The sequence below is a fragment of the Manacus vitellinus genome, unplaced genomic scaffold (genome assembly GCF_001715985.3).
Source record: "Manacus vitellinus isolate BGI_N305 unplaced genomic scaffold, ASM171598v3 scaffold_82_pilon, whole genome shotgun sequence".
Lineage (NCBI taxonomy): Eukaryota > Metazoa > Chordata > Aves > Passeriformes > Pipridae > Manacus > Manacus vitellinus.
Genome location: NW_021940828.1, coordinates 36,000 through 53,550, shown reverse-complemented (window position 1 = coordinate 53,550; position 17,551 = coordinate 36,000). Strand labels below are relative to the sequence as shown.

The 17,551-nt window shown below is 50.8% G+C and overlaps 1 protein-coding gene across 1 annotated transcript; it reads right to left on the bottom strand.

Annotated features, from left to right (window-relative positions):
• Positions 1 to 5,476: 5,476 nt before the first annotated feature.
• LOC103753727 (interferon-induced very large GTPase 1) lies at positions 5,477 to 13,522 on the bottom strand. Its single transcript, XM_008919466.2, has one exon. The coding sequence runs from the start codon at positions 13,520 to 13,522 to the stop codon at positions 6,356 to 6,358; it is 7,167 nt and encodes a 2,388-aa protein (XP_008917714.2). The 3' UTR covers positions 5,477 to 6,355.
• Between the last annotated feature and the right edge of the window lie 4,029 nt (positions 13,523 to 17,551).

Here is a 17,551-nt window from a genome sequence, read left to right as displayed (position 1 = left end):
AATGTCACTTCCCAGCAGCCCAGGAGGAATGATGACCGCTCATGAACTCCCTTCCCTTTCCCTGGCGCACGAGTTGGCTCTTCCAAAAAGCCCCTGACACCACCCTGGTTTGTGTACAACACATTGATCCATCGTGGGCAGTGAAGGAAGTGTCCAGGGACAGACACACACTGGAGTTGGATCCAGCAGGGACCTAATTCCACAGGGCTGTCCCACGGCCATGTGCTGGTGCTGACTGCAAAGAGATCGTCCCTGAGGCCTGGAAATGCCTCCACAGCCTCTGAACAGCTACATTAGGGAAGCTCAGTTTTTGGAATGACTCTCCTGTGTGCAAGCCAGGTGAGAACCCTCTGTGTTCATCAGAGAGTCGTTTGGGTTAGAAAGGACCTTAAAGATCATCTCGTTCCAGCCCTCTGCCATAGGCAGGGACACCTTCCACTATCCCAGGTTGCTCCAAACCCTGCCCAACCTGGCCTTGAACACTTCCAGGGATCAAGGGGCAGCCCCAGCTTCTCTGGGCAACCTGGGCCAGGGACTCTCCACCCTCACAGGGAAGAATTTCTTCCTAATATCTAATCTAAATCTACCCTATTTCTATTTGAAGCCATTCCCCCTTGTCCTATCCTTCCAGGCCCTTGTCCCATGTCCCTCTCCAGTTCTCCTGGAGCCCCTTTAGGCACTGGAAGGGGCTCTCAAGTCTCCCTGGATCCTTCTCTTCTCCAGGTGAACACCCCCAGCTCTCCCAGCCTGTCTCCAGAGCAGAGGGGCTCCAGCCCTTGGAGCATCTCCATGGCCTCCTCTGGACTCACTCCAGCAGCTCCATGTCTTTATTCTGGGGACTTCAAGTGGGGTCTCATATGAGTGGAGGGAGAGAATCCCCTCCCTTGACCTTCTTGACACACTTTCATTCTCATACATTTACTACATCTGTATTCTGCTTATGCCAGAGGAAATAACTATTGTTTGAATAACTAAACTTTCATGGAAGCACCCACTCCCATGCACCCACTTTGTAGGTGGCCAAAGGAAATAAGCTCCACGAAACATGTTTTGATAAAATATGTGTCCCCAGAGGATTTGGACCAGAAAGATTGATGGCAGCACTGGTATAACCTGAACTCTGAAGGCACCCTGTGAGCCCAGAGTTGTGTTTTCATTATCACACCACTAAGAGCAGGAAAAAACCCCAACATTCCTGTACTCCAAAGAGCATCCTACTCAGGTCACCTGCCTCCCACAAGATGGCAATGAAGAGCTAGTGCTGAAATCCCCCTCCAGCAGTTTTATTCAGTCCAGAGGATGTAAATTATTCTGGCAGTGGGGTTTTATGGATTTTCTCCTTAATTATACTGATGTGTTCTGATTCCCAGTGTTGATATGTGAGAGAATGATGATTTCTGACAGGCCAACTCAAAGCCCCCTGTATTTTCCAATCTGTTGTGGACTCCTGTGATGGACAAAAAAACCTGCTGTTACTCTCAAAATCATGTTGAACCTAACAGGTAACAGAGGAAGATCCAGGGAGGACGAGTCTGGGATTCCTTTTGCCTTGGAAGCAGGAGACAGACAATGATTAGAGCCTGGGGATGTGGGACACATTTAATTCCCTTAGAAACCATCAGTGTCTGTGTCACAGATGCCCCAAATCCTCTCTATATATATTTATAATTTACAAATGTTCTAAGAGAAATAAGGGCTGAATTTTCTAAACTGCTTTATATTTTGTCCTCACTGAAGAATATGCAAATAGATAAGACCAATCCAAAGAATCTAATCTGTGCTTTACTCAGGAATAGTCAGGATATTAATTTAATAATTGTTTATTTAAACTTAGACATATTCTATGATGATATTTCTTACTCTTCCATTTCTCTACAGCCCTCCTAGCAAACCCACACTAACAGAGATATATTTATGCATAAAATGTTTTAATATGAATGTGTGGAAGGACTCTTCTAAATCTCAGTTGGCTTTTTATCACTCAGCAGGTCACAGACTTTGTCCTCTGGGAACATCCAGGTCTCAATTCCTTTTTTCACACTTAGACAAGTGCTGCCTGAAATGTCCCTGTGTCCTGTCCATCCTCCCTGGTTTGGTGTCCTCTCTCCTGACCCTTGTCCACCAGCCCCAGGGGGATATCTCAGCCAGTCCAAAGCACCCCAAATCACTCTAGATTAGTGTGAAAGCTACTGGGTTAAACCCTGTGTGTCCATATATCACCTCCATCATGCCACATCTTACCTCTGATGATGGGATGTCCCCAAGCAACCTGAGACCATAAGGATCCTTCACTTTTTCTCTGCCATCCTCTTCCTCCAGTGTCCTCTGTGCAAATGGCAGGAAGGACGACAGACCTTTGGTATGATTGCCCAATGTTTGTCCTCACAGCACCTCCACAATTTGCAATAAAATCCACCCAGGAACAGCCCTGCTATCCATTCAGTGGCCTTGGACAGCCCTGTGGAAACCTGCCCGGACCTGAGTTGGCCAAAACCTGCCTGGAAATCCAACCTGCTGCCAGGTGTTTCGAGCAGCAAAGCAGAGGGAGCTGCCCCTGCTCCCTCCAGGAATCGGGGCTGGGCTGCACCTCTCCCACCTCAGAGACTTCCAGCTCAGCAAGGACACCAACAAACAAGCCAGCTGCTTCCAAAGCCCCTGAAATACAGGGATAAAAGCGCTGCCTGGAGAACCAGGAAGCAGAAATTCAGCTGTACATCTCCAGAGCAGCATTAACATTTATCTGTGTTTCACTGACTGCAAAACCATGATTTATCCCACATGGAGTTTACCCAGGTGGGAGCAAACCCTAGATTTAGATAACCTGAAGGTGGACATCTGAGCTGCCTTTTCTTTCAGGGCACTCAAGCAGCTATAAAGCCGATATTTGGTCTCAAGGAAGATACTCCCAGCCCTGAGATTTCTTAAAACCATTCACAAAGAATCCTACAGAGAGAAACAGCCCGTTCCTGTGCCCTTCCTTACCCAATTTTGCCATCCCTCCTGGGCAGCAGGGTTTCTGGTCCTGGTTTCATGGCCAAGAAGGTCTATAAAGTAGAAGATGGTGACATTGCCAGCAACACCTATTCTCTTACATATTTATTTTTATTGGAGTAGGACATTGTCTCGAGGACACAGTTGTTGCAAAGGGCAAATTCAGGACTCCAGGACTTCACAGCAGTTTGAGGTTCCTCCTCTTCCTTTAGTCCAAGGTGGTTTTAAGCATTTTTAGACATATGACTCAATTTAAGAGCAGCAGCAGCAGCTCACACAAGTTCTGGGCTGCTGCAGTATTGTGTTGCCTGAATCAGGAATAGTTCCAGCATCTTTTAAGAATGACAGGATCATAGAATAGTTTAGGTTAGAAGGGACTTTAAAGATCATCTTAAAGCAAGCCTAGTTTTATCTTTCACATAAAGAATCCATAATCTGGACACCTCTGCTCCAACCCAACATCACCAGTGCAGTTATTGTCCATAAAAACTGGTGTCACTCAGCTCTCTTCTCCAGTACCACCCCATTCAGAAAGTTACCCTTCTTCCTGATATAATTTCCCTGCAAGTCCATGTTGCTTTTTCAAGCCACACATCTATTATAAAAAGGACAAAATGTTAGGAAGCGAAACAATGACCACACAGTGGCTGCAACTTGGACAACAAAGCTGCACACCAAAGGCAGAACAATGATTACTTTCTGTGAGGGTGGTGAGGCCCTGGCACAGGTTGTCCAGAGAAATTGTGGCTTCCCCATCCCTGGAAGCATTCCAGGCCAGGTTGGATGGGGTTTGGAGCAACCTGGGATAGTGGTAGATGTCCCTGCCCATGGCAGGGCATTGTAACTGGATGAGATTTAAGGTCCCTTCCAACCCAAACCATTCCATGATTCTACAAATAAGGAGCCTGCAGGACCAGAAGGAGCAGTCACTGCATGTTCCCAGGTATTTTATGCAACCCTGTGGTCTCATGTATCTTACACAAACTTGGATGGTCCAAGATGGGTTGCACAAAGATCAGGGGGTTTGTGGTGAAAGCAGTCTCAAAGTGGATCTTCATTTCTCCTTGGAAGAAACCAACATTCAGGAGAAATTTGGCCAGAAAAAGCTTTTTTTCACTGGCCCATGACTGTGCTGTCACATCCCCAAGTTTGGGGCTGGTGCACCCAGAGGAGAACAGACGGACAGAGCAGCATTGATCCTTGCCATGTACTTGATTGTCACAACTTTTTAACAAAAGACCATCTTTCTTGATAAAAATAGCTTCACTGCATGCCTCTGACAGCTTACTGGATACCTCCTGTAGCTTGTTTAGTGCCTCCTGTAGCTTTTGCAGGCAGCTCTGCTCCTGCAGCAGCCTGGCCTTTGCAGCAAGGCTTCTTAGCTCCATGCTCAAGGCAAAGGCAAAGCAGATCCTACCTTTTATCAGTCCTTTACCCAACCTCAGGTCCAACCCTTGCAGAATGGCAGAGCTGCTGCATCCCAGTGTCGCTGGAAGGCCCCTAGTCCTAGAATTGGTCAGGTAGGAAAGGACCTTAAAGCTGTTTCTGTTCCTTCCCACAGCAATGTCTGCAAGGAAGGACGTGCCGGACGATCCCCCCAAGGGAGATGCTGGCCAGGGTGGCCTGGCAGTGACATGGAAAGGTGCAGAGAACCATCTCACTGTGCTGGACAAGGAGGTGGGAGCTGCTGGCAGAGGTGAGGGTACCAGGTGAGGGACCCTGTAGTGCCTGATAGCCCAGCCCAGGCCAGAGGCCACCCCCACTCACTCCAGTAGCTGCACTGGGACCCCCCTCAGCCCAGTAGCTGCACTGGGACCTCTCTCAGCTGACACCATGGCCTGGGGCACCTGCACTCCCAGTCTGACTCCAGTAGCACCCAAATCTGCTCCCACCCCCAGGTCTACCCAGTACCCTCAGCCCCTGCAGCACATGTTCCCCCTGCCCAGCTTTGGTTCCTGTCCTTGGCTCCATGGTTGCTTTCTCAGCTCTGGGGCTGGGGAGAGTTTGGGCTCGTTCCCTTTTGTCCTGCAGTTTCCCAGCTGAGCAGCTCCCGATCAGAGATCATGGCTGGGATAAACCTTCTCAGCCCTCTGTCCATGGCACACACCAGGCTTGGGTCCCACTGCTGCCTCCCTTGTCACCTGCTGAATCTGAAAAATCGGCCCAAAAGACTGCTCAGAGACCTTTTTTTATCTTTAAGCAGCAAGATATTTGTTTATTCAACGTTGGGAGCAAGCCAGCTCGCGTTGGACAAACTTGCTCAAAGGCTTCACACAAAATCAGCAGTTTTTATACAATTTTCATATATGATTAAGTGCATATTCATGTGGTTACAAAATCTATCTATGCATGTTAATAACAGGCAGAGTATAGGTGGAGCTCAGGGGGGGCTTGGGGCGGTGCTTCTCTTGGCCCTCAATTTTGGTGGTACATCCGTTCTTCCTCCATGGGTCTGGGGGCTAATTCTCATCTTCCTCGGTTTGACCTCCCTTCTCTTCTATTGTTTTCAACCCGCTCACTGAAGCTGGGAGAAGGCCTTGGCTCCCAACCTGTTTCTTCTATTCAAATGTCTACTTTATCTTACTGCATCCTTATTTATTACCTCTAGGCCTATTCTATGTTTCTTTTACCATACTCTTAAGTTTTGGTCCAGTAGGTGGAAAAAACGAGTACAGATCGTTTGGATATTCATAGCTTGTTAGCAGGCCCAAATTTCTTAGTTAACTCTTTTAGTCCAGGCTCCTGTTTCACTGCCACTCACATTGGTTTCCCTGGAGCTCCTGCTTTGTGGCTTCCTGCTCTATTTACTGTCCCTTCAGACAGTGAGGGTGGTCCTTGACCAGACCCCCTGAACCGAGCAGACCCTCTCCTGCCACATCCCCTCCCCCAGACCCTGGCCCAGGGCCACCCCCCTGTCACTTGCCCCTGTGCACAGCACAGATGCTCAAGTCACCCCCAGCTGGGGCTCCCCCAGACAGAAAGGACACAGGGATCAGGCCGGTCCAAACCAGCTCCTTTATTATCAAAGCCTCCAAGGGATTCCACTGAAGCAGCTCATCGACTTGGTGCTTCCTAGTGCTGCCTTTGATCTTCCTCTGGCACTTGGGCTCCATCTTGGCCATTGGACTCATCACCACAAGGAGGGTTTTTGTTTTGCTCAAGGGCAAAGCAGAGGGAAATGTTTATGGCAGGAAGGGAAGAGGATTCTGGTTGATCAGGAAGTGAGGGAGTTTCTGAGTGAGGGCTGAAGTAACGCACCTTATTTCACCCAAATTTGTCAGCAGTTGGATACCATTGTCTTCCTGTGGCTTGACAGCATAAGCATTGAAACAGCATTTTGTGGACAGCCTTGTACTCAGTTCTTCTAAACTGCAAAGCCATGGAGGTTCTTCCTTCCCATCAGAGTGGCATAACACTTGTCCAGCTCAGCAAGTGCTTCCTGCTTAGTAATTCTCTTCCAGGCCTCAGGGATTTCCCCTTTGCCCAGAAATTTCCCATTGTACAAGGTTTCTAGATCTCTTCTGAAACGACACACAAACCATTTCCAGTACGCTTGCATGGATGGATCAGGAAGAATCTTCCAACTGGAAAATTTAACGGCACTTGCAAAGTTACGACAAATCTCAATGACCAGGTGGTCTGTTCCACGCCACTTCCGTCCTGCCAAAAATTCTGGTCTATGGAAGACAAGCTGATGGTCCCCATCGTGTCCCCACATGGTGTATGTGCAGACAGCCCCACAAAAGGGACACTGCTCCCAGCACCCTGAAAACAGCTCCGCCGGGATGGTGAGAGGCAGCCTTTCAAACCAGCTCAGGTCAGCAGAAACAAATTTTCCCTTGAGCCAATCCCTCATTGCAGCCAGTGCTACCTCCATGGTTTTGTTAAATAACTGGAGGTCTGTGATCTCCTGATGCTCAATGCACCTCAGCTCACTTCTGGGCAAGTTGATCACCTCTGTCAGTTCCCTACAAAATTCATCCAGCCAGAGAGAGGTTTTGTCCTCTCTGTCATTTCTATCTTTGACCTTTTCAGTTGATGAAGAAACAGCTGACAGGATGTTTCCACAGAGAAGATCAAGGGAGGAAGCTAAAAACTTCTCCAGCCTCCTGTTCTCATCTAAACAGCACCTCAGAAAATGTAGTGCAATGTACATCTGAAAAAACTTTTTTGGGTGTTTAAGGTACTCCTTGAAGTACTTAAACTTTTCTTCTTGTGCCAGGAATCTCAGGATACAAACCTCCAGATTGGCTCTGTTGCCCTGGAAATCTGGGATTTTCTCCTGCATGTCTCTAGCAATGGCTTTAGCCGTCCTCTGACATGCAGGATGGAAGACAGATAGGGCAATCTTTTGACAAAGGAAGGTAGCAAAAGTTGGGACAGAAGTGGTTCCTTGGCAGGAAATCTGGAAATGTGTGAAGAAATCTTCTCTCTTGCTGCTCAGGTAGATGACTGGGTAATTATCCTTCCGGAATTCTTCGTGCATGGCTTTAAACCTTTCCCCTGCCATTCTGCACAGGTAGAGAGATAATTCTAGGCTGTAATCTCTGGTAAACGTACATGATGCATTGCTGGGGACAGAGTTCACACCTTTCTGTACTTCATTGAGTATTTCATGAATAAAATTTCGACTGTAATCCATTTTCTTCTGTTCCTTCTTATCAATGTTTGCCCTCACACACTGTATGATGTTCTCTGTGATGTCCTGCAAGTTGTTCACATCAGCATCGTTAAGGTCCAGCAGCAGCAAAGCAAAAAGGTTTTTCTTCCTGACATGTTTCCGCAAGTCCAAAGAAAATTCTCTGTGTTTGGGAAATGACCTAATCCGTGCATAAAATCCCGGCTCCTTAAAGTACTCCAGAAGGACATCTTCTATTTCCACATCAATATCCACCTGTTCTGGAGGGGGAGCAGCACAGGAGACTTCAGCAATCCACTTGTCCCAGACAGCAGTAAAGTTGTCTCTCAGTTCTCTCTCACTGAGGCTCTTGCCTTTCAGAGTCAGAGCCAACTCCCTGCTCCTTCTCAGCAGCTCGTCTTCATATTCTGAACTCCTTGCATCCAGTTTATGCTGGGTCTTCTGCAGTTCAATGAGACTCTCACATTTCTTTCGAGTTTCAAGAAGAAGAGACTCTTTCAGATCTTTCATCTTCAGCTCTGTGCTGCTTTTCCACTGGACCAAAATCTCACGATCTTTGTCTTCCCTGAAATACTTTTCCATGTCTGTCATGATGGCATCACTTGTCTCTTGCACGAGCCCTTCCAGGTGTTCTCTGGTGACTTGCTGCAAGTCTCCATTCCGAATTCTGTTGCCCAGTCTCATTTGTACCTCTGAGATGTGACTCCTCAGCCTCCAGGTCCACTGACTAAAGGCAGTGTCCAGTTTCCTGTACACAGCAATCTCCAGTGAATTCTTGAAGACGAAAAAGTTCTCATTCAGCCAAGCATTCCAGAGGTCACCAATACGAACTTTCAGGCTCGAGAGCCTCAAAATCCTGCCTTGTGACTCCTTCTTGGCAACCTGGAGAATTTTTCTCTTTAATTGCTGGACATTGTGGCTGTAGGTGGGGTTGGGTGGTGCCATTGGGGGGTTTCCTTCCCACAGGTGAGCTAAATAGTGAACGTGGGTGTTCACATCAAAGTGGATGATGTCGCTGAAGGAGGAGATGTCACAGGATTCCTGCTGGGCAGCTGCCACTGTCATTTCATCCAGCATTTCCTGAAAAAGTCTTTGTCCTCCCAGGTTCTGTTCCTTGGCAGTAACTTCTCTGACATTTTGGTGGACAAAGAGGCAGCTTGGGGAAAGATGTACTTCCTTCATCCTCAGAAAAGCCTGCACAGTGATCTGAAGAACATCCTGCATGTCTGAGGGATTCTCCCCAAAGATGTTGATCAGGGTCATGTTGCTGATGCCAATGACAAAGGTGGCCAGCTCATTGTCATTATTCAGGGACTGTTTACTGGCCCTGTCTGGGGCACAAAGCCCCTTTGTGTCAACAACCAGCATGTAATCAAAGCCCATGTCCTGTTGCAGCTCCTCGTCCAGTGGGAGGAGCTGCATAAACACTCCCCAGGTGCATCTCCCTGCACTGACGTTGAACTGCAGCCCAAACATGGCATTCAGCAGGGTTGACTTCCCTGTGCTCTGCAGGCCGAGCACGGAGAGAACAAACACTCGTTTGTCCCCCAGCCTCTCAATTAGGCTGTCAAAAATTGCTCCCACCCAGTGCAGGGGGAGGCAAGAAGCATCCCCATCCATCAGCTCCACAGGATACCCTGAAACCATCAGATCTGCTGCAACTTGGGGCAGTTTGACAACATTTTCATGCCGTGAACTCATTACTTCCTTAGCTTCATAAATCTGCCCTACCTCTCTTAAAAGGTGCTCAAGGCCAATGGATGAGTCTTTGATTTCTTCAGAGAGGGCATTTAACTCACTGGGTGTTTCCTGGTCTTTCTTTCTTGCGCGGATTTCAGACCATAACTTGTGTTGGTCTCTCCTCAGTTCTTCAAGGTAACCAGAGGACAGGTCGTCCATAAAGACCTTCATCCACTGCAGGAAGTATTTCTTGGTATCTGCTGACTGTGACAGGAGAAAGCCAAGGAATGGGTTCATCAGCTGATCGAGGGGGAAAACTTGCTCTAATTGCTTTCTTCTTATTTCTGCCTTTAGGGATTCAATTTGGCTCCACTGGTGCCACAGATTTTCTTGAGGCAGGAGCTTGGAGTTGATCTCAGACAGCTTCTCTTTCTTCAGAAGAGTCACCAGCTCCTTTGCCTTTGCTTTGGCTGTCACACACTCGGGTTGATCCTCATCCACTAAGAATCCGTGCTGGCGAGCTTTGTCCAGGCAGGCGTCCAGGCTGAAACGAGGGTTGGACCCTTCCAGGAGATTCCCGATTGTTTTGCTCAGCTCATGCAACACTACTCTTTCATTTCTGTTCTTGATCCCTATTGTTATGTTTTTGCTGGATTGTCCAGCTGCAACGTTCTCTTTGTCAGTGAGAAGACAAACCAGAGGCCTTTGTGACTGCGACAGGTCACGCAGAAGTTTTTTTCCTCTGTCGTACATGTGCTCAGACTCGGATACAAGAGCCACGTTCACAGCAGAGATCTCCTGTAAGAACTGCAGCTGTGCTCTGTGACCCCTGGCATCCCCATGCAGGTTACAGAAAGCCACACAGCACTCAAAGGTGTCATCAGGGCTTCCCCGGGGACAGTACCAGGCAATCTCCACAACACCTTCCATCAGCAAACTCTCTCTGGTGCTGCCTCGGCAATGGCGATGGAAAAAGGTGTCATGTCTTTGTTTGCTCAGCAGAGCATTGAGGAGCTGAGACTTGGAAAAGGAGGCAGAGGTGCCAATGCGGATGAAGGACACGATGGGTGTCTCTGCCTGATGGATGAGTTTGTTATTGTAACTGTTCATTCTGGGCTGCTGTCCCGACTTCTCCGCCTCTTTCCAACTCCTTTTGATTTGGCTGAGGGCCCAGAGTGGGAACTCGATCTGGGCAGTGCCCGGCTTGGGCACCAGCAGAGGCAGTGCCAGTTGGCAGAAGGCCAGCTTGGTTGCAATGGACTGTCTCAAGAAGTCATCAGCACAGTGGAAAATTGCCATCTGGAGGTCCATGGGGTGCACGTGGCCCTCCCTGCTTGCAGCTTCAGGGGCTGCTTCCTCCAAATCATTTACAACGTTTTCAAAGGAGTCTGAGGCTTCGTGCTCTTGCTCTGTGGTTTCTGGCACAGGGACAAGTCCTGGGTTGCTTCCCTCCCTGCAAGTCAGGTACCTCACCCGATAATCCACGGTTAAGAGCTTCTGCAAGAAGTGAAATGGTAGTTCCTGGTCCTTGCTGGGCTGTCTGTCATGCAGAGATGTCTTGCAGATGATGTGGAAATCTCCCATCCCCATTTTTCCTGGATAGTGACTTTCTAGTCCAAGGCGCTTGAGCAAGTGGAAGAACTCTTGGTTTGCGGTGGCTTGATTTGCTTTGGATTTGCTGCCACTTAACATGGTTTTGTACAAGTCACATTCCAGCATCTCCCAGTCTTTGCATTCCCTGTGCTTCTGGAGGAGATTCTTTATCCCTGAGGACCATAAGCCTTTCATGTGCCTTTCCATGAAAACTAAACGCTCCCTCTTCTGCTCTGGGGACAGCTCTTGACTTTCAGGTGTCACAGTCAGACCTGTCAGCAGAAGGGAGGCCTCAGCTCTGTCAGCATCTTGCTCCTTCAGATTCACATACTGCTCATGTGCCGCTTCCATTGCCTTTGCCATGTACTGAATTTCTTCATGTCCAAGGAGGCGCTGAAAAGTGTTGCTGTCCACCTGATACCCTGTGCTGGTTGCAATTAAGAGCACCAACAGTTGCATGTCCTTCTGAGCCCTTTCCTGGAGAGACTGGAGTGAGGAATGAATCACACAGATTGTACTCCAGGTGGCTTCTATCTTTGCTTTCTGAATGGCAGTAGCAGACGTTCCTGGTGTGTAGGTGACAGCATGGATGTGCTCCATCATTTGCTGCAGTGTCTCCACGAGCTGTTCAAACTCAAAGGCTTTGGGAGTTTTGGGAAGCCTGTGCTCAGTCTGGAAGATCCATTGCATAATGAAGGAAGACTTGGGGAAGTTCTTGACAGAATTGATATGAGGATCCAGGAGGCTCCACAACAGTGCCTTGATAGAGGTGGAGTTTTCTGGAGGTGACTCCTGGCAACTCCTCACAGTGTTCACCAGGACCTCCTGCAGGGCTTTGTCCGACAGGCACACCTCAATCCAGACACTGGGGTTCTTGGTTTTTGCATTCAGATCCTCTTTTAGATCCATCAGCATGAGCAGTTTCCTTTCATCCACTGTCCCCTCCCAGGTCTTCACAAACTCCATGAAATCTCTGGCCTCTTCCACTGCACTGGCCAGTTCCTCTCTAAAAGTGGTGTCAACGCTCTGATTCGTCAGTGCTTTGTACGCAGCCCTGAGGGCACTGCTCATTCCATAGACAGACTGAAAATCCCTGCTGTGATTGCACAGGATGACCTCCCACACTGGGATCAGCTGGAAGCCACGGTCGATAACGCACCACGTTGAGTTATTGGACACAAGCCCATTCTTCCACTGAGAAAGAGAATCTGTCTCTGATGGGCCCCCTGTGTTGACCACGTAGAGCTGAATGTCTGTGAGGGAGCTCTCTCTGGCTTGGTCCTCGACAGAGGCCTTTGAGCTGGATATGGAAACAGTTGAGGCCCCTCCTCCACTGGCCCCAAAGCCACCGAGACTGGCCCCAACAAAGCTGTTCAGGGCATCAGATGTTTGTCGCTTCACCTTTTCCTGGTGCTCGTCTCTGAATCCTTCTGTATACGCCTTCCACCAGAATATCCCCCCAAAGTGGAGGGGACCCTGGTCGACGTGGGACCCAAACCTGTGGAAGAAGCTCTCCAGCAGTTTGGGCTTGTCTTCTTCCCGAGTGAAGCTCAAAAGCTGCTCCACATGTTGCAGCTCTTGCAGGGCTGCATCCGAGAGGAGAAGCTGATGCCTTTGGAAGAAGCAGGAGGCCAGAGGGATGTACTGGTACTTGGTGATGCAAAAGTAGCTCTGCTCAGAGTTGGACTGGTGGGTGTCCTCTGACTGTGAGGACCTGCTGTAATCTACACCAAGGCCCAAACTAACCCTCCAGAACTCGGCTTTGGCAGAAGCGCTGATGGTGAAGCCCAGCTGCTCCATGGACTTGGTGAAAGAGGATTCTGCTGCATTGGAGGAGAACTCCTTCCTCTCAAGCACTGATCCTTTCTCTGGACCGATGAGCTGGAATCCCTCAGGAACCCTGATGAGCTGCTCTCGCTTTGCCAGCACATCTTCAGCTCTGCTGGTTCTGTAGATGCCCTGCAGGGCCAGTCCCCCTGATGCCTGCCTCAGCACCTCTGTGTCGGGGATGTTCTCCCTCCTGCACACTGACGACTCCTGCTGCTCCAGCTGCTTCGAGTTGCTCTCCAGCACATCCGCCAAAGGTTTCTTTGGCGCTGGCTGGAACTCCTTGGGAATCTCCATGGCTTGCCATTGAGCCTCTGCTTTCTGCCTTACAGCATCCTGGCTCTGGCTGCGGCTCTTGGGCGTTTCTGTCAGCTCATTCAGGACTTGCTTGGCCACTTCTTGTCTCTGCTTTGTCCTCTCCAGGTGCTGCTTCTGCAGCTCCTCAGAAGTTGCTTTGTTGTCTGGTATTTTCAGGAGTTTCTGGAGCGCCTTTTTCTCCCAGGAGTGCCGCACTTGGCACTCCAGCTTAAGGTAGTCTTCATATTGCAGATGTTGCAGGGCTTCTGTGCACTGGACTCCCAGGATCTTGGACAGTTTGGGGAGCCAATATCCAACCTCCAGTCCTTCGTTCTGAAATACCTCTGCCAGGAGAGGTGCTTTTCCATCCCCTTTTTGGGTGTCCTTCTGTGAAGCCTGGAGCTGTGCTTTTCCATCCCCCTTTTGGGTGTCCTCCTGTGAAGCCAGGAGCTGTGCTTTTTCATCCCCCTTTTGGGTGTCATCTTGTGAAGCCATGGCTGTGGGGAAAAGAAGAAAAGAGACTTTCCCTAAGGTTTGTTGTGAGACACCCCAGGCTCTTCTAAGAGACTCTGCAGCAGCTCTGGGCCTGGGGATGCTCCCACTCAGCTGCTGGAGCCCAGCCTGGGATGTCACAAGACCCAGGGTCTCCTTCCCAGGACAATGGATGTGTCTGTCGTGGGATCAGCCGTGAAGCTGAGTGTGTATCCCAGAGACAACACACACACAAAGTTGGCCACACAACCTGCCATGGACAAGGTGTCGCCTTCAACATCACCCACATCCTTTCAACAGGACTCCTAAATCCATAAGTGCAGAGAGCTGAGGGCATCCCTGGATTCCTCAAGCACCAGCACAGCCTCTCTGCCCATCCCACAGCCCTGTGTGCATCCTGCACCCTCTTCCCAGCCCCACGGCTCTCCTGCTCAGTGGCTGCTCTGCCTTGGTGCTCCCAGCACACAGAGGCAGCATTCACACACTCACCCCACAGGCACCTCCCTCCCCAGACACACTCACCCCAACCCTGGCACAGGCACACGAGTGGGACCTGTGCTCCTGCTCCAGCTGCCACTGCCGAGCCCCTCACTCACCCCACTCGTGCCTGTTCCCCCAGGAGCTGCCCCTTGGGACACACATGGTTCCCACCCCAGGGCAGTGGGAAAGTCCAAGGTGTTCCTGCCCAGAGCTGCGCCTGGGGCATTCTGTTGGCCCATCAGTAGTGACTGGAGACTTGGGGAGCCAACTCGGAGAGGTGCCCCCTGGGATTTGCTCCTCATTACCAGAGAGGGTCTTGTGATGGCCTTTGGAGCCCTCTTGGCCACAGCCACCTGGTGACAGGAGGAAAAGTGCCAGCAAACCTTCAACCCTGAACATGAGGAGAACAGACTCCAGGCTGCTCAGGGAGAGAGTTTGGGACGGCCCCTGGGAAGAGGCTTTGGAAGGGGCTGGGCTGCATCAGTGCTGGTCACTTTTTATGCACCACCTCCTAAGGGCAGGAGCAGGAAATTCCCAAATGTGGGAAGTCAAGTAGATGAGGCAGAAGGGCCTAGAGGGGAAGCCATGTGAGGACACTGAGGGCACTTGGTGTGTTCAGCTGGAGAAGAGGAGACTGAGGGGAGACCTCACTGCAGCTATAACTTCCTTGGGAGGGGAAGAGGAGGAGCAGGCACTGAGTTCTGCTCTGTGGGAACCAGTGACAGAACCCCAGGGAATGGCTGAAGTTGTGTCAGGGCAGGTTTAGGTTGGATATGAGGAAAAGGTTCTTTACCCAGAGGGTGGCTGCGTACTGGAATAGGCTCCCCAGGGCAGTGGTCACAGCACCAAGGCTGACAGAGCTCAAGAAGCATTTGGATGATACACTTGTGCACAGGATGTGACTCTTGGGGATGGTCCTGTGCAGGGTCAGGAGTTGGACTCGATGATTGTTGTGGGTCCCCTCCAACTCACAATATTCAAGGATTCTGTGAACCCCAAGAATTAACCCTGTCCTGGCTGCAACCAGGGCATCCCACAAGAAGGACCTCAACAGGATGGAGAGTTGGGCCAGTGCAAAACCCATGAATGTCAAGGAGTCCAAGTGCAAAAGGTTGCACCTGGGTCTTGGGAATCCCAGGCACAAAGACAGACTGGGCAGAGAATGGATGGAGAGCAGCCCTGGGGAGAAGCACTTCAGGGTGCTGGTAGGTGAGAGGCTGGACCCAGGCCAGAAACCCTCTGTGTGTCCCACAGCATGGGCAGAACAGGAGGGGTGATTCTGCCCCTCTGCCCCACTCAGCTGAGACCCCACCTGCAGAGCTGCCTCCAGCTCTGGGGAACAACAGCACAAGGACGTGGAGCTGCTGGAGCGAGTCCAGAAAAGGCCACGGAGATGCTCTGAGGGCTGGAGCCCCTCTGCTCTGGAGCCAGGCTGGGAGAGCTGGAGGTGTTCACCTGGAGAAGAGAAGACTCCAGGGAGACCTTAGAGGCCCTTCCAGTGCCTAAAGGGGCTCCAGGAGAGCTGAAGAGGGAGAAATGGCACTGGGGTTGGATCCCACCAGGCCCTGAGCACCCCCCCAGCAGCTACTGCACTCCTGCCAGTGGGATGGGACAGAGAAGGGGAAAAGCAGAGGGAAGAAAAATGGCTGGGGCCAGGTCAGGGGAGTTCAGGCAGCAGAGGTAAACTAGGTGTGCTGGCAAAGCAAAGGAGGGACTTTAGTCATCAATTCCCCTCCGGGGCAGATGTGCAGCTGCTGCCTGGGCAGCAGAGCCTCGGGGGGTGGGACAGTTTCTCAGGAAGGCACCTGCTGGGTCAGGGCCACTGCTGGATATTGTTCCCTCAGGCCACTTGTCCCAGCTCTGTCCCCTCCCAGCTTCTCTCCCCTTGCAGCGCTGCCAGCACTGGCTCAGTCTCAGGTGCCGGTGGTTGCGCTGGAGAACATGAACTCCAGCCCAGCCAGACCCTGAACCAGCCCCCAGGCACCCTTTGCAGTCCCAGCATGGATTCCTATTGCTTCAGGAACAGGGAAAAAGCCACATGCAACTGTGTTAGTGCAGAGAACCACTGAGCACGTTTATGGGACAGCTCGGGATCCCTTTTCTCCTTGAAAGCGAGAGAAGCAGCAAGGCTGGCAGGAGGACCTGCCATGGGAATGCCTGCACCTCGTTTCTCGGGAACAGCCCCCCGAGAGTGTTTTCCCCAGCTCTGCCCCAGGGAAATGGGCTCTGGAAGTGTTTGTGCCTTTGAAGGGCTGCAGCAGGAAGCAGAGCGCTCTGGGCTGTGAAGTTTCAACTGTAAGAGAGGTGAATCCCACCCTCCCTCCACACGGAGGAAAAGGACAAAGTGTCCCCCCAGGTCTGGGGCCAGAGCAGGAGGTGCCAGGAGGGCCCCTCATCCCCCCGGAGCTGCCCTGCTCCCTCAGGAGCAGAACGGGGCACAGGCAGCAGTGTAGCACACAGATAACATAGAAATGCCAAAAATAATGTTTAGCCATTGTTTCTGCCTGTCACAACTTCCTACCAAAAATTCTCTGTTGGCTTTCTACCGTAAGTTCTCAGAAGAGCCTCTTCCTGGAGTTTTCCTGCCAAAAGATCCTGCTATTGTTTATGGTTATCGTATCTCCTCGAACATCTGAATCGGGCTATGTGCCAAGAAACCACCTACAATCTCCTTTGAACACTGTAAAAGCTGAGGAAAAATTTTGGAAAATCGGGGAGAGCAAAAGGGAGAGACAACCAGTTACCCTAGCTGAGAAGCTCTCCCCAGCTCCCCTCACCTTTCCTCTGCCACCGCATGCTGCCTGCCTGTCACTGGAGACTGGAACTCTGCTGGCCTGGAGAGGACTGAGACCCACCGTGCCACCTGTGTGAGTTGTATCTTCCCTTGCGATATTTCTGAGGGCCAAAAGGTGCGGCTGAACCGGGACCCATGCACGGCCTGGGAGGCTCGGCGTGAGCGGCGAAACCACTCTTCCTGGCTGCATTCCAGGGAACTAAAGCTGTTAAGACACCCCACCACCCCGCAAGCTAAAGAGATAACATCGAAAAGCGGCAGAGACAGAGAAAAAAAAAAGGGCAGAAACTGCTTCTCCCGCCCCCCGCCCCTCACAGACCAGTTCGGTGGAAAGGTAGCTTTGGTGGTATCTTTTCTCTGCTTCTAGAAGTAATCTTAGCATTTTCCAACTTTTCTTATTTTTTCCTCTTTCTCTTTGCATCTTTTAGCAACTAATAAAATCAGTTTTCGCATCAACAGAGAACCCGTGTGGTTTCTAATTTTGCTTAAGGGAATACTCGAATCTGAAGTTCTTTCTGCAACATTTAAGCAGATTGTAACAAGCACCCTCAGCCCCACGACGGCCCCAGCACCCCCCGCTCCTGCCTTCAGGGCAGCGCAGCCCCCCGGATCCGCCTGGGGCTGGTGGTACCCGGGGCGGGCAGGATCGGCCCCGCCTGCAGGGAGCGTTTCCAGCCGGGCACGGGATGCAAAGGGAAGGGACTCCGCAAGGGATCCGTCCCCAGCCAGCCCCGCTGCCGGCTCTGCGCCGGGCTTTG

Coding starts and splice junctions, on each gene's coding strand:
- LOC103753727 (XM_008919466.2), bottom strand. CDS start 13,522: ATGGCTTCACAAGATGACACCCAAAAGGGGGATGAAAAAGCACAGCTC.